The following is a 22,779-nucleotide window of genomic DNA, read 5'->3' as shown; positions in this document are numbered from 1 at the left end:
TGCTCAAGGGCACAACGGCAGGCAATGAAGAATTCAATAAATACATTTTGTATTTGAATAAAGATTAGCTAAAGTGCTACATGTCTGCATTTTGACATGTCCCTCCGTGCAACCCATGGTTCCAGGAAGATTTTAACCTACTTAACCCCAAAATGTCTCCAGGTTTTCACCATCATTGTAAAGGTTTAGTTATTTTGACAAAGTAATTTCTGAAGATTGTTATTCATTTAATGTGATTCATTCAATGTGATTCATTCAATGACAAAAAATAACATCTCTCATTTTAAGGTCAACCCTGTTACTTGATCTGAGCTGTCGTTTTAATATGATGAAAAATATTTTTTTAAATAATTTTTTCAAAAGAAACATTGAACAACTGATTCTCTTTTTGACCATTTTCTGGTGTTTTGTGGTGGAAGACTGAGCGGGTCGAGCATAACACATCAACCCTGTTACCCATAGATAGACAGGCTCGAAATGTTTTAACTACATACTTGTTTTTGCATCCATTGCCACTTCCTGTTGCACACAACCTACCATTCCCCCTGTCACAAGGCTGATTTAAGACAAAATTGTCAACACTGTTACTTTATTTGGCACTTAATATACACTTAGTAGAGTAATTATTTTCTTTAACCTCTTGAGAATGTTTTTTTTATTAAGTTGGACATGTGCTCTGGTACGACAGAATGTTTAAATTAGGTGAAATCAAACAGTTTTTCCCCCACCAAGTTATACATCTGAAAAGGCACCAAATTGGTGGAGCAACCGACCTATGAGTTCAGCAAACCCTCCGACTGGCAGACGGCATGTTCCTGTGACAAACTGGAGCAGGCGGATCCGCTTCTCATTGTCCATATCCTTTACCACCTGTATTACACACAGGTAAGACATGTCAAGGATGCACATAGTGAGATATAGACAGTCTCATATACACACAAGATGCTGTGAAGAGAGGCCACCATACCTGCCAGAACCAGTGTATCTGCTTGCTGTTCTTGGTATAGTGCCGATAGATGGTGTTCTTCTGCCAGTCACTGAGGTCTATCTCCTGCATGCCACATAGCATCAGCTGGAGGAAGGAATGAGACCGTACCATTAATCCAAAGTCAAAGAGAGGGAATCTGCAACAAATAGTCCCCTCTACCAACTTATAAGACTTTGCAAAAGCTTCATAACCTATAACACCGCCCTAGCTAACCCAGCATGTTCTTGCAGACTCTTTATATACCTCCAGCTCTTTCTCATCAAAGTAGCGTAGCCACTCCAGAGGCACGACCTCATTGAAGCCATCCAAGAAGGCCTTGGTCTGTTCCTCCACACCACGCATGAACCGCCAGTCTGTCAGCAGACTGAGGAAACAGGGATGAGATATTGCATTTTCTAAGCAACAAGGGAGGATATTTATTGAAACAAGTTGAGTGTCAACATGAAACAACATTAATGCTAGTCTGTGGAGTACCAATGTCTTGTGTCACAGGGATTGACAGGCATACAGACGGGAGTCAAAGTAGTGACGGAGATGGCTGACCTGATGTACTCCTCCTTGTTCTCCGAGGTGACCAGCTCATTCTCTCCATCATCCTTCAGCTGGTGGGTGGACACCTTCCCTAGAATCTCCATATCCTGAGCAAAGTACAGCTCCACTCCACACTCCTCCAGACAGTTATCTCTGTAGACATAACACACAGACACATCATACACAAAGCTTTAAGCTACGGAATTGTCACACACTTCCATCTTCACATACACTGTTTGCCACAAGGGGCGACCATATTCAAAAAGTCCCACACACACATATTGAAGGGGCGGTGTACTTACTTGACCCACATGATAGAGTTGTAGAACTCAGGGTCAATAGACTCCAAGTCTTTCAGAGTGGGTTTCTTGTTGAGCATACGCTTGTAGAATGGCAGAGTGAAGCCAGTATCGATGAACTTGCCATGGTACAGGGCCTGAAAGGGAGAGGGGAGGAGAGGTTGCAATAAGTACCATACCAAAACTAAAATATACCATAAGCGTCATCCCTCCTATGGGCCAATACACACCTAGATACAGACACATACGGCTCACGTCAACACCATCATCCCATAGACCCACTCCAATAACGCATACCGCCCCAACTGATCCACAGATGACGCAACCTCTATTGCACTCCACACTGCCCTTACCCACCTGGACAAAAGGAACACCTACGTGAGAATGCTGTTAATTGACTACAGCTCAGAGTTTAACACCATAGTGCCCTCAAAGCTCATCACTAAGCTAAGGAAACGGATACTGAACACCTCCCTCTGCGATTGGATCCTGGACTTACTGACGGGCAGCCCCCAGGTGGTAAGGGTAGGCAGCAACAGATCTGCCACGCTGACCCTCAACACAGGGGCCCCTCAAGGGTGCGTGCTTAGTCCCCTCCTGTACTCCCTGTTCACGCACGATTGCACGGCAAAGCAGGACACCATCATTAAGTTTGCCGACAACACAACGGTGGTAGGCCTGATCACGATGAGACAGCCTATAGGGAGGAGGTCAAAGACCTGGCAGTGTGGTGCCAGGACAACAACGTCTCCCTCAACGTGATCAAAGAAGATGATCGTGGACTACAGTAAAAGGAGGGTCGAGCACTCCACCATTCACATCGACGGGGCTGTAGTGGAGCAGCTCGAGAGCTTCAAGTTCCTTGGTGTCCACATCACCAACAAACTATCATGGTCCAAACACACCAGGACAGTCTTGAAGACTGCACGACAACGCTTATTCCTCCTCAGGAGACTAAAAATATTTGTCATGGGTCCTTAAAAGGTTCTACAGCTGCATCATCGAGAGCATCATCACCTGGTATGGTATCTGCTCGGCATCAGACCGCAAAGTGCTACAGAGGGTAGTGTATACGGCCCAGTACATCACTGAGGCCAAGCTTCCTGCCATCCAGGACCTCTGTACCAAGCGGTATCAAAGGAAGGCCCTAAAAATGGCCAAAGACTCCAGCCACCCTAGTCATAGACCGTTTCTCTGCTACCGCATGGCAAGCAATACCGAAGTGCCATGTCTAGGTCCAAAAGGCTCCTGAACAGCTTCTACCCCCAAGCCATAAGACTGCAGAACAGTTAATGAAATGGCTACTTGGAATATTTGTTGTTGCTGCTACTGTTTATTATTTATGCATTGTCACTTTACCCCTACCTACATGTACATATTACCTTGACTAACCTGTACCCCAGCACATTTGACTCGGTACCAGTACCCCCTGTATATAACCTCGTTATTGGAATTTTAGTGCGTTACTTATTTTTACTTTAGTTTATTTTAGTTTACTTTAGGTGGGGTCAGTGTCTCCTGACCCAGCCTCCAGTATTTATGCTGCAGTAGTTTATGTGTCGGGGGGCTAGAGTCAGTCTGTTATATCTGGAGTACTTCTCCTGTCTTGTCCTGTGTGAATTTAAGTATGCTCTCTAATTCTCTCTTTCTCTCTCGGAGGACCTGAGCCCTAGGACCATGCCTCAGGACTACCTGGCATGATGACTCCTTGCTGTCCCCAGTCCACCTGGCCGTGCTGCTGCTCCAGTTTCAACTGTTCTGCCTGCGGCTACCTGTCCCCAGACCTGCTGTTTTCAACTCTAGAGACAGCAGAAGCGGTAGAGATAATCTTAATGATCGGCTATGAAAAGCCAACTGACATTTACTCCTGAGGTGCTGACTTGTTGCAACTACTGTGATTATTATTATTGGACCATGCTGGTCATTTATGAACATTTGAACATCTTGGCCATGTTCTGTTATAATCTCCACCCGGCACAGCCAGAAGAGGACTGGCCACGTCTCATAGCCTGGTTCCTCTCTAGGTTTCTTCCTATGTTTTGGCCTTTCTAGGGAGTTTTTCCTCGCCACCGTGCTTCTACACCTGCATTGCTTGCTGTTTGGGGTTTTAGGCTGGGTTTCTGTACAGCACTTTGAGATATCAGCTGATGTAAGAAGGGCTATATAAATACATTTGATTTGATATTTATTCAATATTTTCTTAACTCTTATTTTTCTTAACTGCATTGCTGATTAAGGGCTTGTAAGTAAGCATCTCATGACACAGTCTACACCGGTTGTATTTGGTACGTGACAAATTAAATTTGATCTATTAGCCTAACCACAGTTAAGTGTTAACACACACACAAACACTTAGAGTCAGTCACAAGTCTGTCTCTGTGTGGAAAAGACTGATTGATTCAGTTAGTACTGAAGCGGTTGCTAAGACCCAGACTGTATAATGTAATAGCACAGAGCCCCAGTGTATATCTGTCCAAAAACAACATAGACACCCTCCACTGTGTGACTCAGTCTGTTCAGTCTGCAACGTCAGTACTAGCGTCATCCTCTGCTCTGAGCAACAGGACATGAAGCAGGGAGGGAGAGACGGAAAAGTGGGAGAGAGGGGAAGTGGGGAGCAGGAGGAGATGGAGGGCAGTGAAAAAGAGGAGAAAGGGAGCCCAGAAAAGAGGGAGAGAAGACATAGGCTAGATGAGACAAGCATCTTTATAAGGGGTGTTGTGTGAAGTGTGCTAGCAGACTAAATATAGGCCATTATTGGCGGGTGTGGGCTGTGTGTGGCAGTGAGGTCATGCTCTGGAGGAGAGGAGGGGATTGAGAGGGGGGAGCTGTTGGTTTTGGGGCCTGTAGCTTCTGGATAGTGTCCCAGAGAGAGTTGGGTTTGGCAAGATGGGCGGTGGGGGAGGGGAGGGTTCTTAGTATAACAGACTTGGCTTAAGGACACACAGCTTTAGAAACGACTGACAGATGAAGAACACTCCCCCACAGACAATCATACACTGTCCTCACCGCTCCTGTTCCTTAAAAAAAACTGTGTGCTACACATCCTCACCATATGTTCCTCAATTCTAACCATAACTATTGTTGTAGTTGACTTCGGTTGTTGCAGATCTGGGCAAAATTTGCCAATGAGGCATTGCTCACCATGGCAATGAATCGCCCTATGAAGCGGAAGTATGTGAGGTGGTCAGGGTTGATAGAGGAGGCGGGGTTGATCTGCAGACAGTAGTTGTTCTTCCCAGCGTACTCAAACAGACAGTACATGGGGTTCAACACCTCATGGGACAGCAGGAAGAACCACTCTCTGTATTGGGGAGAGAAAGGGCATTACACAACTATATCTAGAGACAGAACATTGTTTTCCCTCATGGAAAAGCAGGGTGTGTACGGGCTAACTACAACCCTTTAACCCTTCTGCCTATGCTTGAGGGCTACAAATTGTTACTTTTTGCCATACCTGTTCCTTGTATTGAGTCGTGCAGAATTTTACAAAACTTCTCCTACATTACAAAACCACACAACATTTGACACCAGCAGCAAACATGACACAATCAGTGACTTTGACAGCACAAAAAAGTTGCATGGTTGTTAAAATAGATGGTACAATTTCAAAATACTTTGTCAAAATGGGGTCTGGTTTATGCACACACCTGCAACTAAAACAAGCAAAACAAAAATGTCAAATTCATAAATTATTCTACATATGGAGGTTATTCACGGTTCGGCAGTTTCAACAAAAACGTGTACTCCTGAAGAACACGTCTTGATTTTCTTCTGGTCATGACATTTCCATTTAGCATCATACTAAGTGGTGTAAATGTAGTGCAACGTATGCTAATGAACCCCAAACAATGTTCATATAGCAACCCCATAACCAAACTCAGAAATGGCTTTCAAATGTCAATTTTCTGTCAGCAAAAAAATAAAAAAGAGAAGCTGCCACACTGGGGAATGGTCCAATCACTGAATTGTTGTTTCAAATCATTACATGTACACACTAAGCACATGGGCATACAGATATACATATACACAAAACACCATGAAGACAAGCAGTATAATGTGGAACATGAAATGCATGTAGAGAATGAAGCCCCGGCCACCACCAAGCCCCTGACCTTTGCCCCCACGGCCGGCCAGCTAGTCCCGGGGGTCGTACCGGGGCAGTGCAGACACCTCCAAACATCCCGTCCGTGGTTCTACCCTGTGGTAGAACAGCATGACGTAACCTACCATAGGGTAAAACCACTGGCGCGACACCAGAGACAGAGACACACGCAAACACAGACCACGTGGAGGAGGAGGGGGAGGAACAAAGCCCGGGATCCCACCGCTGACATCAACCAGAAGTGGACACACACTGTCACCAGTCCCCAAACACCAAAACACACACACACAGACAACAGATGACAGTGCAAGAGACAGGGGCTGTGAGGGAGATGATGAACGATGGATGACGGACATTTAAGTAAGGAACACAGGGTAGACCAGGAAGACTAAGAGCTGAGGTAGTAGAAAGAAAGACAACTGTTATAAGAGGCAGCAGGCCAGACATGCAGGCAGGAAACGGTCATCTTACCTAGCAATGCCTCCATAATCAAGACCTTCCTCTCCCCTCATGATGATGTAGAGTCTTCTACGCAAATCATAGGGTTTCACATTCATGATCTGAGGAAATAGAACAAAAAACACAGGCACATACAGCACATCAGAAATAAACTTCCACCCTACGACCATATAGTAGTTGTTCAAATACAAATAGGTGCTACTAATGAATACATAACCAACTATAGCAACCCTCATGCATGTTTAATCACGTAACATTTAGAATAGAATATCCTCAGTAGGGAAAATGACTCCATGTCATTCTTACCTGCTGAAATGAGTCTTCAAACAGAGTCTGTCTGGACACTGAGATTTTCACGTGACTGGGTAAGGCATTGGACTGGAGAGGCAGAGAGAAGTGTAAAAATAAATTTCATCAATACTAGGCAGACAAAGAGATCTCAGGTCTGAACCGTAGAAACGAACTGGGCTCGAGGTAAGAGCCTGTTTTCATAACAGAGGTCTAAGAGACGAGAGTCAGCACTTACATGGCACAGGAAGCGGAACTGGTGGTATTTCCACCTGAAGCTGCGATCATAGGCCCCAGGGGAACCACCTGTCCTCGACCTACAGAGAAACAAAATGAGCTTATTTTTTGCTGTTCCAGCAAGAAACAAAGGAAATCTCAAAGCCAGGTTTTACATTTGTACATGTCAGCGAAGGATACTGTAGCTGTACTGGGAAAGGACAGGCCAATATGGCTGTCCCATGCACATATGCTTAAGAGACTGGAAAAATGGGCATCGCTATAGAGCTGAGCCCTGTTGCCAAGCTGCGCAATGAGGACTTATTCTATTGAAGTGGTCAGATGTGACGTGCAGCAGGATTGAAATAACTGGGTTAAGCCCAGAGATGGAGGTATGCCTTGGTGTGCAGCTGTGTTAGTAGAAGCTACACCACTTCACTACAGACATACTGGATATGTGCCTCGTCAGCAGAGGATAAACCGAGAGGGCAAGGAAGGGGAAATATGGAGCCCGAGGGAGAGAGAGGGGCCTCTAATATTCGCTTTGTCGAACGCTGCCAGGCACATCTTGGTTAGGAAGTTTCAGACCACAGAGGCAACCCTTTGGCAACAGATATGGACTGCAGCAGTATCAAATGTAAAACATTTAAGACAGTTTAAAAACCCTAGATGAACACTCATCTAAAAATATAACACCAAGACCTCCTTATGTTTCAACATCAGCATGAACACTTGCGCTCTCTCATACACACACATCCATACGTACACACAGACAGAGTCAGACAGCAGAGCGGTCTGCTTTGGACTTGATTCGTTGGCCCTGTTAATTTTCATGACATTCTTTTTTTGGAAGATTTCAAAATAGGGCCATGCTTTAAGGCAAGACACATATGCTCATAAGAGTGTGTGCTTACGTGTGTGTGTGTACGTACTTATAATACCCTTTCTCATATCTAGGCTAGCTATCTATGCCCAAAAGATTGTCAACGTGAATTCCCTCTGGTTCAAAGAAACGGGGGAAAAAAAGGAAAAGGGAAAGAAATCCAAACTAAAGCAGACTATGATGAGAGAATCCCTGCACACACCATCCCTGAAGGAAAAAGCAATTCGGTGCTTTTATCAGTAGATTTGATCAGAAACTGTAACTGCCCTTCTCAAAAATGGGTCTGCAGAATAATATTTACCCTGACTCAAACCCGGGACGAGGGTCTTTAAAGCTGGTGGTGCGAGAGTTGTGATCCACAAAATATCGGACTCCCTCCGTGGTGTACTTCATTTCCCAGCCAGGGGGCAGGGGGGGCTCCTGGATCATCCTGTAAGAGGGAAAGGGCAGTGAGCAGAGCCTAAACGTGAGGCTCCCCAAACGATGCACACCTGTCCCCCCCTGGCCCCAGCCCTGGCCCGGTCCCACTATCAGCTCTCCCTGACCAGGACTCAAAACCTCTGACCTCAGTGGTGATGCATCTGAGACCACATGGATGTAGTTAAACAACATGAAAATATAAATATGAGGGAAAATATGACTCAACTTTGCTGAGGGGGTGAATGAGGGAGTGAATTAACTAATTGATGAATGAATAAAATGCTATGACACTGTAAAATGTCCTAAAAAACCCACAATGATACAATTTGGATACTTCGGCCATCCGCATTTGATGTAGTTTTGTTGTTCGATTTGATGTTAGGGGACAGCAGTACCACCCACACTAGTTCCATGGAAGATGCCCTAGGTCCCTCATTGACCAATAGCTTACAATACTAATCTAAACCATACCCACACGGCTCAGAGATATGTTGACGCAGCCTTCAATTGAGGCGACATAGGACACTTCCCTATTGGCCTGTGCAGAATGATTTCAAAATATGGATCTCAATTACTGGTACATTATGTCTATGACTCTACATGATTCATTCCTATCGTTATAAGGATGTCTGATGAGTGTGCTGCATAGCGTTGGGCTCTCAAGCTACCAGTCCCTATCCTACACTAGTTAATGTAATATCAGTCAAAATAGCAATGTATGGTGGCATTTCTCTGAGACACCTGTGTGTACAAACATGGACACACACACACACACACACACACACACGCACACACTTTCACAGTGGAGCAAAGACAGATTGGCTTACCCTTGGGTTCTTGGGTCCTCCCACTGTGTGGTCCGTGTGTTGTGGTTGACAAAATACACCCTCCCATTGTCCTGCCGTTTCTCTACAGGGACCAAGAGAAGTGACTACAGTTAACAACAGGATAGATCAACAGTTTACGATTTGGTTTCAGTACAGAGTGACTGTGTGGGGAGATGTGAACGTCAACCGCAGTAGACGTTGAATTGTTGGGAGGAAAGAGAAAAAAGGATGGCTGAATCTGGCAAAGCTGACTGAAAATTGACGTGTCGGTGTGGCATTTCACTCGAGCTTGTTCCAAAATCCCTTCCTACAATCCACCTCAGACAGAATGTTACAGAGGTGTAAAAGGCAAAAAACTAAACGGAGGGGGAGCAGGAAAAAGACAATTTGCTGACTATTTTCTATTTCTAGCAGTCGGAGTCAATGACTACATGGTTACAATGACTACATGGAAGATAATAACCTGGCTACATGGAAGATAATAACATGGCTACATGGTTACAATGACTACATGGAAGATAATAACATGGCTACATGGTTACAATGATTACATGGAAGATAATAACATGGCTACATGGTTACAATGACTACATGGAAGATAATAACATGGCTACGTGGAAGATAATAACATGGCCACGTGGAAGAGAATAACATGGCCACGTGGAAGAGAATAACATGGCTACGTGGAAGAGAATAACATGGCTACGTGGAAGAGAATAACATGGCTACGTGGAAACAATGACTACATGGAAGAGAATAACATGGCTACGTGGAAGATAATAACATGACTACCTGGAAGATAATGACATGGCTACGTGGAAGATAATAACATGACTACGTGGAAGATAATAACATGACTACATGGAAGATAATAACATGACTACATGGAAGATAATAACATGGTTACATGGAAGATAATAACATGGCTACATGGAAAATAATAACATAACTACATGGAAGGTAATATAACATGACTACGTGGAAGATAATAACATGGCTAAATGGAAGATAATAACATGGCTAAATGGAAGATAATAACATGGCTACGTGAATGATGATAACATGGCTACATGGAATATAATAACATGACTACATGGAAACAATGACTACATGGAAGATAATAACATGGCTACGTGGAAGATAATAACATGGCTACGTGGAGGATGATAACATGGCTACATGGAATATAATAACATGCCTACATGGAAACAATGACTACATGGAAGATAATAACATGGCTACGTGGAAGATATTAACATGGCTATGTGGAAGATATTAACATGGCTACCTGGAAGATAATAACATGACTACGTGGAAGATAATAACATGGCTAAATGGAAGATAATAACATGGCTAAATGGAAAATAATAACATGGCTACGTGAATGATGATAACATGGCTACATGGAATATAATAACATGACTACATGGAAACAATGACTACATGGAAGTTAATAACATGGCTACGCGGAAGATAATAACATGGCTACATGGAATATAATAACATGGCTACATGGAAACAATGATTACACGGAAGATAATAACATGGCTACGTGGAAGATATTAACATGGCTACGTGGAAGATATTAACATGGCTACGTGGAGGATGATAACATGGCTACATGGAATATAATAACATGACTACATGGAAACAATGACTACATGGAAAATAATAACATGGCTACGTGGAAGATATTAACATGGCTACCTGGAAGATAATAACATGGCTACGTGGAGGATGATAACATGGCTACATGGAATATAATAACATGACTACATGGAAACAATGACTACATGGAAGTTAATAACATGGCTACGCGGAAGATAATAACATGGCTACATGGAATATAATAACATGGCTACATGGAAACAATGACTACATGGAAGATAATAACATGGCTACGTGGAAGATAATAACATGGCTACGTGGAAGATAATAACATAGCTACATGGAAACAATGGCTACGTGGAAGATAATAACATGGCTACGTGGAAGATAATAACATGGCTACGTGGAAGATAATAACATGGCTACGTGGAAGATAACAACATGGCTACGTGGAAGATAACAACATGGCTACGTGGAAGATAACAACATGGCTACGTGGAAGATAACAACATGGCTACGTGGAAGATAATAACATGGCTACGTGGAAGATAATAACATGGCTACGTGGAAGATAATAACATGGCTACGTGGAAGATAATAACATGGCTACGTGGAAGATAATAACATGGCTACGTGGAAGATAATAACATGGCTACGTGGAAGATAATAACATGGCTACGTGGAAGATAATAACATGGCTACGTGGAAGATAATAACATGGCTACGTGGAAGATAATAACATGGCTACGTGGAAGATAATAACATGGCTACGTGGAAGATAATAACATGGCTACGTGGAAGATAATAACATGGCTACGTGGAAGATAATAACATGGCAACCATGACAACTTCCTCCACCAAGAATGTATGTTGGGTGCGTTGATATCTTCAACTTTGGGCATCCCTGTGCTGCTTCTGTCCCGACCCGCTGATTTTGTGACCATAGTTGGTGCCCCCTCCACCCCCACCACTCTCTCTGACATCTTGTTCTCATTAGCAGATGTGTGTGGAGGGCGCAGGAAGAGTAGTGCTCACGCTGCAACTCTTACTAGGCTGCTAATTTCCCCCCTCTCCTTCACTTAACCCCCTCTATTCCACTAGCCCTCCTTTATTTGACTGTTCCCGCGCTTGGTCAAGTCTTTCTCTCCTTTCTTTTTCCTGTAAAGAGTTTCTTTCAATACATCCCCTCTTCAACACCCCAAAGAAAGAGGGCATTTACAGATGACACAGAAATGCATGAAAGGAAATTCATCCAAATTAAAGTCCAATGTATAATTGAGGCTTTTGCTTGGGATGCCGCAACATGTTGAAAACGCATCATGGTTAGAAAATAGGAGTGTGCACGTGGGTGAGCGCGAATGTAAGTATGTGAAAATGTGAGGTGGAGAGAAAAAATGCCAATGACCATTAATTCTGAGTGATGGAGTTTGTGTGTACACCCTGTATAATTGCGTTGGTGGGAATGTTGGTCGAATATGCGCTTTTGAGAATATGAATGAATATACGAACGCATGAGAACAGAGCGCCATAGGAATATACGAGTAGAGCACAAAACGGCCATACAAGTATAACAACCAATTCTTTGAGATTACACTTGAACCAACAACTAATCAATAATATAAGGGAAAAGACTGAAATCCACAACAACAATTCAATCAAATCATATTTTGTTGGCCAATAACTAATTGGAAGACGAGTTTGGCTGAATGTAAGAATAAAATATTCTTCTGTATGAGCTTATTTGATTAAGGACAAGGCTGTATATCACAATGTTTACAAGATACCAAACAATAGATGTGGGCCAACAGTGCTGTGAGTCTGTGTGAGAGTGTACGCGTGAGAAAAACACACAAACCAGCTCTACCCCTCAACACAAAAACAAAGTCCTGTGCCCTTGAAAGCCTCAGAACCCACTCTCATAACAACCAGTGCAGGTGTCGATGTAACCAATTCCCCTCTTCAGCATCACTGGACTCAATAGCATCTCCATTTACTCATCAGTCCGGTCTCATGCCCTGGGACTACTGATTACTACTAGTCTTAGTGTGGTGAGAAGATATAGGTGTACGTGGAGGGAACACTTACCCCATCCTGGAGGGAGCGCGCCAAGAGGGTCATTTTCCACAGCAGGAACACCAGATGACTGAGGGAGAGAGAGAGAATACGTTTCCAGTTAGGACACTTTCCACCTTCTTCCACCTTTGTCTTCTTCTCACACTCGCTTCATGGCAGCGGCTCTGTGTGAAATTCTTCTGTCCGTCCACACAGCTCCCAACTCAGTTCTCACACTGGTGTGAGGTAGAAAAAAAACTAAACATACAGGGGGGGGGAAGAAAGAATGCAGCAAATGCCTCAAAAAGCACACAGTTTAACAGCCTGAGTCTGGTGGAGCAGGAGCAGGCAGAGGGGTACCCGAGAGAGGGGTACCCCAGAAGGCTGAGGTGGCCTCTCTCATGCAGCTGGAACAGGAGACTGACAGAGAGGCTCAGACGCAGCTCGTATGCCTTCCAAAAACGACACGCTCAGGATAGAAAAAACATGCTGTTCCAATGAGCTCACTGGCTGGCTTCAAGCCCCACCCTGTCTCCTGCCCCCCTGGCACCCATCCCTACCCCACCCATCTGCAGAGGTCCTCCTCATCTAGATGTGCTGTGAAAGTAAGCAGGGAGGCGCGATGTCTGAGCCAACTTAGAGAACATTCATCCATTTTCCAGACTGCCCACCCCCTCATGACAAAAGCACCTTTATTCACCCAGCCCTGGAACCAGTGTGGTTTGTTCAGCCTGTGCATACAGAGAAAGACAGAGTGTGTGTGGCACTGTATGGAAAATGTGTATAGCAAATACTAATTGAATGAGTATGATCTTGTGTTTGAATACGTGTGTGTGTGTGTGTGTGTGTGTGTGTGTGTGTGTGTGTGTGTGTGTGTGTGTGTGTGTGTGTGTGTGTGTGTGTGTGTGTGTGTACACATTTGCCTCCAAGTAGAAATTAAATGTTTAAGATGTTTGAGAGGAGTTAGTGCCCATACTGTTGGATTCATGACTATGAGAGTTGTAGTTGTGGATGAAAAATTCCAGAGCAAATCTAATTCATTCATTCTCCACACCTCAGAAGGTCTTCAATTTCTTCCTATAATGAAACAAAACGTACCTCACAGCAGCCCATGTGTCACTGAACACACAACTTCACCCAGCATTTCCCCAGAATATTCATACTGTGCCCATTCATGAGAATGAACTAGGGCCGGGACGGCAAGGAAGCAAAACATGAAGCGGATTTAACTTCTTTAGGAAAACAGCACTAATGTTGGAAACAAACATCATTATGTTGCAGAGTATATGTGAGCGGAGATGGCGCGGAAAGAGGAGCGGCACAAGGAGTGGATCGTGCCAAATTTGATTGGAGCGAGTTTCCTCAATGGCTGGAGAGTCGGCCTTCTCGCCCGCTCCAGCATGCATTTGCAGTCTACTTGTGTGCTTCTTAGTGCTGGGCGATTAGTTATTTTTGAGGTTGGTTCGGTTTCGGTTTGATTATTTATTTATTTATTATTTTTTATTTTATTTCTCTGATTTCAGTTTAAATTATTTGGGTTGAATAAACAGAATAAAACAATTAATCAAAGTCCCATGATGGTAGTGACTGCCCATTAATGCTTATCAATTATTAACCATGTATTCACATTAGTTTAACAAAATATTTCAGTTGATTTGTATATTACATTTGTTTTATCTGATAACTTTATAATTTAATTCCAAGTCATCATCTCATCTCTATAGAGCTGCTGCTGACAAAATCACTATATTGTAGTTCTTCAAAGTAAATGAGGCATACTTTTATGCCTGCTGAATACCAACTATCAATCACTTAGATCATGTATTTTCAAGTAGATAGCGAAGCAACAGGTGCTCTCTATATCCCCTCACGATCAGGCATTCTGCCGCCTCTTCTGTAGCAGGTGTAAAAGAAACACAGGACTAGTAGATGTGCAATGGATTATGGTCATTGCAGTTAATTACCACGTTCAATACACTAAACTATGTAGATTATTGGCCTCTTGTAAACTACAACTACAGTGCATTTGGAAGGTATTCAGACCTTGACATTTTCCACATTTTGTTACGTTACAGCCTTATTCTAAAATGGATTAAATAAAATAACATCAACCTACACTCAATACCATTACATTTTTTGCAAATTAACAAAAAAAATGTAACACTGAAATACCTTATTTACATAAGTATTCAGACCCTCTGCTATGTGACTCGAAGTTGAGGTCAGGTGCATCCTGTTTCCACTGATCATCCTTGAGATGTTTCTACAACTTGATTGGAGACCACCTGAGGTAAATTCAATTGATTGGACATGATTTGGAAAGGCACACACCCGTCTATATAAGGGCCTACAGTTGACAGTGCCTGTCAGAGCAAAAACCAAGCTCCGAGACAGGATTGTGTAAAAGAAAATGTCTGCAGCTTTGAAAGTCCCCAAGAACACAATGGTCTCCATCATTCTGAAATGGAAGAAGTTTGGAACCACCAAGACTCTTCCTAGAGCTGGCTGCCCGGCCAAACTGAGCAATCGGGGGAGAAGGGCCTTGGTCAGGGTGGTGACCAAGAACCCGATGGTCACTCTGACAGAGCTCCAGAGTTCCTCTGTGGAGATGGGAGAACTTTCCAGAAGGAGAACATCCTCTGCAGCACACCACCAAATCAGGCCTTTATGGTAGAATGGACAGATGGAAGCCACTCCTCAGTAAAAGGCACATGACCTCACGCTTGGAGTTTGTCAAAATGCACTTAAAAGGACTGTCAGAACACGAGAAACAAAATTCTCTGGTCTGATGAAACCAAGATTGAACTCTTTGACCTGAATACCAAGTGTCACATCTGGAGGAAACCTGGCACCATCCCTACGGTGAAGCATGGTGGCAGCATCATGCTGTGGGGATATTTTTTAGTGGTAGGGACTGGGAGACTAGTCAGGATTGAGGGAAAGATGAAGAGCAAAGTACAGAGATATCCTTGATGAAAACCTGCTCCAGAGTGATCAGGAACTCAGATTGGGGAGAAGGTTCACCTTCCAACAGGACAACGACCCTAAGCACACAGCCAAGACAACACAGGAGCGACTTCGAACCCGATCGAACATCTCCGGAGAGACCTGAAATAAGCTGTGTAGCGACGCTCCCTATCCAACCTGACAGAGCTTGAGAGGATCTGCAGAGAAGAATGGGAGAAACTCCTCAAATACAGGTCTGCCAAGCTTGTAGCGTCATACCCAAGAAGACCGAAGGCTGTAATTTCTGCCAAAGGTGCTTCAACAAAGTACTGAATACTTATGTAAATGTGATATTTCTGGTTTTTATTTGTAATACATTTGGTAAAATTCTAAAAAACAGTTTTTGCTTTGCCATTATGGGGTAGTGTGTAGATTGATGGGGAGGGGCAAATTAATAAATTTTAGAATAAGGCTGTAACGTAACAAAATGTGGAAAAAGTCAAGGGGTCTGAATACTTTCCAAATGCACTGTACCTACTACATTGCACAGTTCAGGTTAGATCTGAGAAACTAGAGAAACTGTGCAACGTGCACTCTGAGCTCACAATGCAAAATTGATTTCAACGTTGATCAATTAGTTGTTTAAAAAAAACAACATTTTGGTTAATCACTCAGCACTAGTGCTGCTATAGCCTCTTGCTTTAGCTACTGTCATGGAGTTTGCTAAATATTTTCCAGAAAGAAACTGATAAAACACAGGTGCAAAAATCAAGGTGACTTACAAAGATGAGGAGGACCAAGAGTAAGAGGGGGAGTGCTGGGATGTAGTGTCCACGACTAAGAGAATCATTGTGGAACCTGAAAAGACATGTATCCCAAAAGCATGATGGTGTACTACGTGCACATGCTAACAGAAAGGAACGAGGTAGGTGGCTAGCTAAGTGTGTCACTGTAGCAAAGTATTTATTGACAAAAAATCAGATCTCTTAAAAGTTTAGTTCATTTTATTATCTATACAATAGGCTATCATTGATTTTGGCCCAATAGGCCTGACATTTTACCTCATTTCAAGGAGCTTTCTGTTTTTATTGGGTTATTAGCCTAAAAACCTTGAGGCCTACCTATATAAAAAATTATTTTAAAAACAACTCCGCATCCCTGCCCATCCTGGCAAGAGTGGCCCGAAGGGTGTTTAGCATCCCCAGTGGCTCTGCAAGCGCATAGAGGGTATTCTCCGCTACTGGACTGCTCTTCAGGCACCGTCACATGAGCCTGAAGCCACAGACTCTGGCCAAATTTGCGTTTCTAAAAGTGAATTTAAAAAAGCACTGTAGCCTAATAAAGGCACTTCTCATTTCATTTAGGGGTGATTTTTATTTCACTTGAAATAAAAGGCTAATAACATGTTACAAAAAGGTATTATTTAGAATATAGCCTTCTCCTGGAAGTTTTTATATGCTGTTTAATACGACATGTAGCCTTTTTGAAATGATGACCACTTCTTACAGTCACCTTGTCATGTTGTTTATTCAAATACCAAAATGGTTTCGATACCAAATGGTTGGTCCAGGTAGTCACAAAAATAGTTGGGTGTTGGTTAAATGGTGATTTTAAATGAAATGAATGGAGTGAATTTGGAGCGGCAGTTTATCCCTCTGCACAACTCCGTGAGCGATGAGCTGGATTTCTGACCGTTCAACTCACATAGTCTGTTATGTTGTCATCCCATCTACAGTCACATTTATTTATTTTTCAAGCTATAGCACACACTATTTTACATACAGGACCAAAGACCAAAAACATGGTCTGCTTCATGTTTTCATTTTTTTTTTTTTACTGGTAACATCACAGCCCTAGAATTCATCATGGAAACTTTGAGAAGAACGTAAGGAATAAGATGGTAAAGAGTGCGAAGGAAGAAGAGGACGCATATGGGGTTAAAGGGGAATGTGTGTATTCACTCAATCAACAAGCCAGTATATGTATGAGACCCACCCTTCTGTGTTTGTGACAACAAAAAAAGAAGACAAGAATGAAATGAAGACATTATCTCCTATGCCCTGATAATTCAGTTCCTAACCAGTTCCAAGAGTGATAGAAAGAGCTAGAGAGTGAGAGAGGGAAAGAAGGAGGAAAAGTCAGGGAAAACAAGAGCGGGGTCGTAAGAAATTGGGATAATAAAGTGAAAGCGCTAAAACACAAAATATGGCGATGGAGTGGTAAGTAGGTAATTTGAGTTGAGATATTATTTGTGATAAATGCACGTAAATAGCAAGACTCCTGCTATCCTACTTCAGGATCAGAGAATTGCATAAAAAAGGGGCAGTTATGAATGACTGAGTGGGAAAAGTCACATAGACCTACATTGCACTCTGGCATACATTGTAGTGTCTCTCTGATTTAGTAACTAATGTTAGCGCTATTAGAAACAAAGCGGGGTGATAGGAGGAGGACCCATAATAAGATACAGCGACTAAAATACCAAAACTTGCTTTAACCAGGTTGTATAACAATGAGGTATCTTAGAAAGGTGTACAATAATGTCTTAAGTAGGTAGTCAAGTACTGAGACAATGGTCCAGTTCCAGTGGTGTTACTGCATGTGTCCTTCTGTTAGTGAGAATGGACAGAGCAAATAAGAAGCAGGAGGGAGAAAAGGGGGGATTTGGGAGGAGCCGGAAACAGCAGTTAATGACTCCGAGACTGCTCTCTCGGGAGTTCCTAATCAGCTGCAATTACTGGCCAAATGCGTACAGGCACACTCACACAAAACCCCAGTGTGTATGTGTTACTTATTCTACAGTGCCTTCAGAAAGTATTCATACCCCTTTTCCACATTTTGTTGTGTTACAGCCTGAATCGAAAATGGATTAAATAGATTATTTCCCTCACCCACACACACAATACTCCATAATGACAAAGTGAAAACATGTTTTTAGAAAATATAGATAATTCATTGAAAATTAAATACAAAAAAATATCTTATATAAATAAGTATTCACACTCCTGAGTCAATACATGTTAGAATCACATTTGGCAGCGATTACAGCTGTCTTTCTGTGTCTCTAAGAGCTTTACACACCAGGATTGTACAATATTTGCACATTATTCCATTTAAAATTCTTCAAGCTCGGTCAAGTTGGTTGTTGATCATTGCTAGATAGCCATTTTCAAGTCTTGCCACAGATTATTTTCATGTCGATTGAAGTCAAAACTGTAACTAGGCCACATAGGAACCTTCAATGTTGTCTTGGTAAGCAACTCCAGTGTATTTGGCCTTGTGTGTTTAGGTTGGACAATAAAGGTGAATGTATCTCCTAGTGTTTGTTTATAAAGCAGACCGAACCAGTGTTTTTCCCTCTAGGATTTTGCCAGTGCTTAACTCTATTCAGTTTTTTTTTATCCCAAAAAATCTACCTAGTCCTTGCCAATGACAAGCATACCCATTACTTGATGCAGCCACCACCATGCTTGAAAAGTAGTACTCAGTGATGTGTTGTGTAGGATTTGCCCCAAACATAACGCTTTGTATTCAGGGCATAAAGTACATTTCTTTGCCACATTTTTTACAGTTTTACTTGCAGTTTTACTTTAGTGCCTTACTACAAACAGGATGCATGTTTTGGAAAAGTTGTATTCTGTCATTTAGGTTAGTATTGTGGTGTAAATCAAATGTTGCTCCATCCTCAGTTTTCTTATCACATCCATTAAACTCTGTTTTAAAGTCATCATTGGCCTCATGGTGAAGTTTCCTTTCTCTCGAGCAACTGAGTTAGGAAGGACATCTGTATTTTGTAGTGACTGGGTGTATTGATACACCAATCCAAAGTCTAAATAATAACTTCACCATGATCAAAGGAATATTCAATGTCATTTAATTTTTTTTTTTTTTACCCACCTACCAATAGGTGCCCTTCTTTGCGAGGCATTAGAAAACCTCCCTGGTCTTTGTGGCTGAATCTGTGCTCAAAATTCACTGCTTGACTGAGGGACCTAATTGTATGTACGGGGTACAGAGACGAGGTAGTCATAAAAAAATATGTTAAACACTGTTATTGAACACAGAGTCCATGTAACTTGTGATGTGACTTGTTACGTACATGTATATTGACTAAAGACATTGCAGCTTTTAATTTTTAATTCATTTGAAAACATTTTAAAAAAAACATTATTCCACTTTGAAATGATGGGGTATTGTGTGTAGGCCAGTAACACAATATCTATTTAATCCATTTTAAAATTCAGGCTGTGACAGAACATTTTGAAAAAGTCACGGGGTGTGAATACTTTCTATATGCCCTGGGGTGTATTGTGTGCTGTGTCACAATTGTGTGTTTTTGTTTAACAAAACTGTGTGTGTGTGTGTGCGCGCAACTGTGTGTGCTCACACAGCTGTAAGGTTGGAGTCAACCCCCAGGACAGAGGGGTGGTGTATGTTACCTCCCCAAGCTCCACTCACTTTCACACAGACCGGCCTAAAAATAACCAAACCATCAACAGAGGAGGCATTCCGAAACAGAACACGACTATCAGCACCAGTGTTTTCTCTGGTAATTGTAGTAGGGGGGTTTGTAGATAAACTGAAAAGGCTGGCTCTGGTGACTTGCGTCAGTGAAACGTTTACTTAAGGGCCCTTCCCAACAATGCAGAGAAAAATAGAAAGATAATACCAGGAGGAATAAACACACAATGAGTAATAATAACTTGGCTATATACACAGGGTACCAGTACCGAGTTGATGTGCAGGGTTATGAACTAATTGAGGTAGATACAGTATGCACATATAGGTAGAGGGTACAGTGACAGGATAGATAATAAGCAGTAGAAGCAGTGCATGTGATGAGCCAAAGGAGTTGGTGCAAGGGGGCGTCAGTACTGATAGTATGGGTAGCTATTTGGCTAACTACTTATGGCTTGGGGGTACAAACTGTTCCGGGTGCTGTTAGTTCCACACTTTCTGCATCGGTACCACTTGCCGTGAGGTAGCAGAGAGAACAGTCTATGACTTGGGTGGCTGGAGTTTGAACATTTTTAGGGCCTTCCTCTGACACCACCTGGTATAGAGGTCCAGTACGGCAAGGAGCTACAGGCCCAGTCATGTACTGGGCCGTACGCACTGCCCTCTGTAGCGCCATGCCATACCAAGCGGTGAGCCAGCCAGCCAAGATGCCAGCCAGCCAAGAAGCTCTCAATGGTGCAGCTGTATTTTTTTGAGGGACCAAATCTTTTCTGCCTCCTGAGGGGGAAGAGTCGTTGTCGTGCCTTCACAACTGCAGTGTTTATTTTATGCACAGAAAAGTCTTGTGAGGGCCGCATATGTCCAAACAGTAGGTAAATAAATATAAAATACACACATACGCACACACAAAAGTTTGGGGTCACATAAATGTCCTTGTTTTTGAAAGAAAAGCTACATTTTTTGTCCATTAAAATAGCATCAAATTGATCAGAAATAGACATTGTTAATGTTGTAAATGACTATTGTAGCTGGAACAGCTGATTCTTTCTACACTGCATATCTGATCAATTTTATTTTAAAATGGGACAAAAAAAAAAGAAGCTTTTCTTTCAAAAACAAGGACATTTCTAAGTGACCCCAAACTTTTGAACGGTTGTGCATGTACAGTGGGGCAAAAAAGTATTTAGTCAGCCACCAATTGTGCAAGTTCTCCCACTTAAAAAGATGAGGCCTGTAATTTTCATCATAGGTACACTTCAACTATTACAGACAAAATGAGAAAAAAAATCCAGAAAAATCACATTGTAGGATTTTTAATTAATTTATTTGCAAATTATGGTGGAAAATAAGTATTTGGTCACCTACAAACAAGCAAGATTTCTGGCTCTCACAGACCTGTAACTTCTTCTTTAAGAGGCTCCTCTGTCCTCCACTCGTTACTTGTATTAATGGCACCTGTTTGAACTGGTTATCAGTATAAAAGACACCTGTCCACAACCTCAAACAGTCACACTCCAAACTCCACTATGGTCAAGACCAAAGAGCTGTCAAAGGACACCAGAAAAAAAATTGTAGACCTGCACCAGGCTGGGAAGACTGAATATGCAATAGGTAAGCAGCCTGGTTTGAAGAAATCAACTGTGGGAGCAATTATTAGGAAATGGAAGACATACAAGACCACTGATAATCTCCCTCGATCTGGGGCTCCATGCAAGATCTCACCCCGTGGGGTCAAAATGATCACAAGAACGGTGGGCAAAAATCCCAGAACCACATGGGGGGACCTAGTGAATGACCTGCAGAGAGCTGGGAACAAAGAAACAAAGCATACCATCAGTAACACACTACGCCGCCAGGGACTCAAATCCTGCAGTGCCAGACGTGTCCCCCTGCTTAAGCCAGTACATGTCCAGGTCCGTCTGAAGTTTGCTAGAGAGAATTTGGATGATCCAGAAGAAGATTGGGAGAATGTCATATGGTCAGATGAAACCAAAATATAACTTTTTGGTAAAAACTCAACTCGTCGTGTTTGGAGGACAAAGAATGCTGAGTTGCATCCAAAGAACACCATACCTACTGTGAAGCATGGGGGTGGAAACATCATGCTTTGGGGCTGTTTTTCTGCAAAGGGACCAGGACGACTGATCCGTGTAAAGGAAAGAATGAATGGGGCCATGTATCGTGAGATTGAGTGAAAACCTCCTTCCATCAGCAGGTGCATTGAAGATGAAACGTGGCTGGGTCTTTCAGCATGACAATGATCCCAAACACACCGCCCGGGCAACAAAGGAGTGGCTTTGTAAGAAGCATTTCAAGGTCCTGGAGTGGCCTAGCCAGTCTCAACCCCATAGAAAATCTTTGGAGAGAGTTGAAAGTCCGTGTTGCCCAGCAACAGCCCCAAAACATCACTGCTCTAGAGGAGATCTGCATGGAGGAATGGGCCAAAATACCAGCAAGTGTGTGAAAACCTTGTAAAGACTTACAGAAAACGTTTGACCTCTGTCATTGCCAACAAAGGGTATATAACAAAGTATTGAGATAAACTTTTGTTATTGACCAAATACTTATTTTCCACCATAATTTGCAAATAAATTCATTAAAAATCCTACAATGTGATTTTCTGGATTTTTTTTCTTCTCATTTTGTCTGTCATTGTTGAAGTGTACATATGATGAAAATTACAGGCCTCATCTTTTTAA

General features: G+C 42.6%; 1 protein-coding gene across 5 annotated transcripts in view; it reads right to left on the bottom strand.

Annotated features, from left to right (window-relative positions):
- LOC110494212 (NEDD4-like E3 ubiquitin-protein ligase WWP2) overlaps positions 1-22,779 on the bottom strand; it is a 47,206-nt gene that overhangs the window by 1,181 nt on the left and 23,246 nt on the right. For 4 of the 5 annotated variants that reach the window (XM_021569052.2, XM_021569080.2, XM_021569069.2 and 1 more), the window contains exons 11-22: positions 12,710-12,767; positions 9,017-9,098; positions 8,071-8,199; positions 6,909-6,987; positions 6,689-6,760; positions 6,395-6,483; positions 4,963-5,122; positions 1,822-1,955; positions 1,532-1,672; positions 1,232-1,352; positions 968-1,072; positions 774-870 (exon numbers count right to left, since the gene is read on the bottom strand). In XM_021569052.2, coding sequence (XP_021424727.2) covers positions 774-870; positions 968-1,072; positions 1,232-1,352; positions 1,532-1,672; positions 1,822-1,955; positions 4,963-5,122; positions 6,395-6,483; positions 6,689-6,760; positions 6,909-6,987; positions 8,071-8,199; positions 9,017-9,098; positions 12,710-12,767 — 1,267 coding nt within the window. The remainder of the gene's footprint in view (positions 1-773; positions 871-967; positions 1,073-1,231; positions 1,353-1,531; positions 1,673-1,821; positions 1,956-4,962; positions 5,123-6,394; positions 6,484-6,688; positions 6,761-6,908; positions 6,988-8,070; positions 8,200-9,016; positions 9,099-12,709; positions 12,768-22,779) is intronic. The other variant, XM_021569091.2, reaches the window with a different exon arrangement.

Source organism: Oncorhynchus mykiss, chromosome 2 (genome assembly GCF_013265735.2).
Source record: "Oncorhynchus mykiss isolate Arlee chromosome 2, USDA_OmykA_1.1, whole genome shotgun sequence".
Lineage (NCBI taxonomy): Eukaryota > Metazoa > Chordata > Actinopteri > Salmoniformes > Salmonidae > Oncorhynchus > Oncorhynchus mykiss.
Note: the sequence above shows the minus strand (reverse complement) of the source record. Positions and strands in the feature narration are given on the sequence as shown.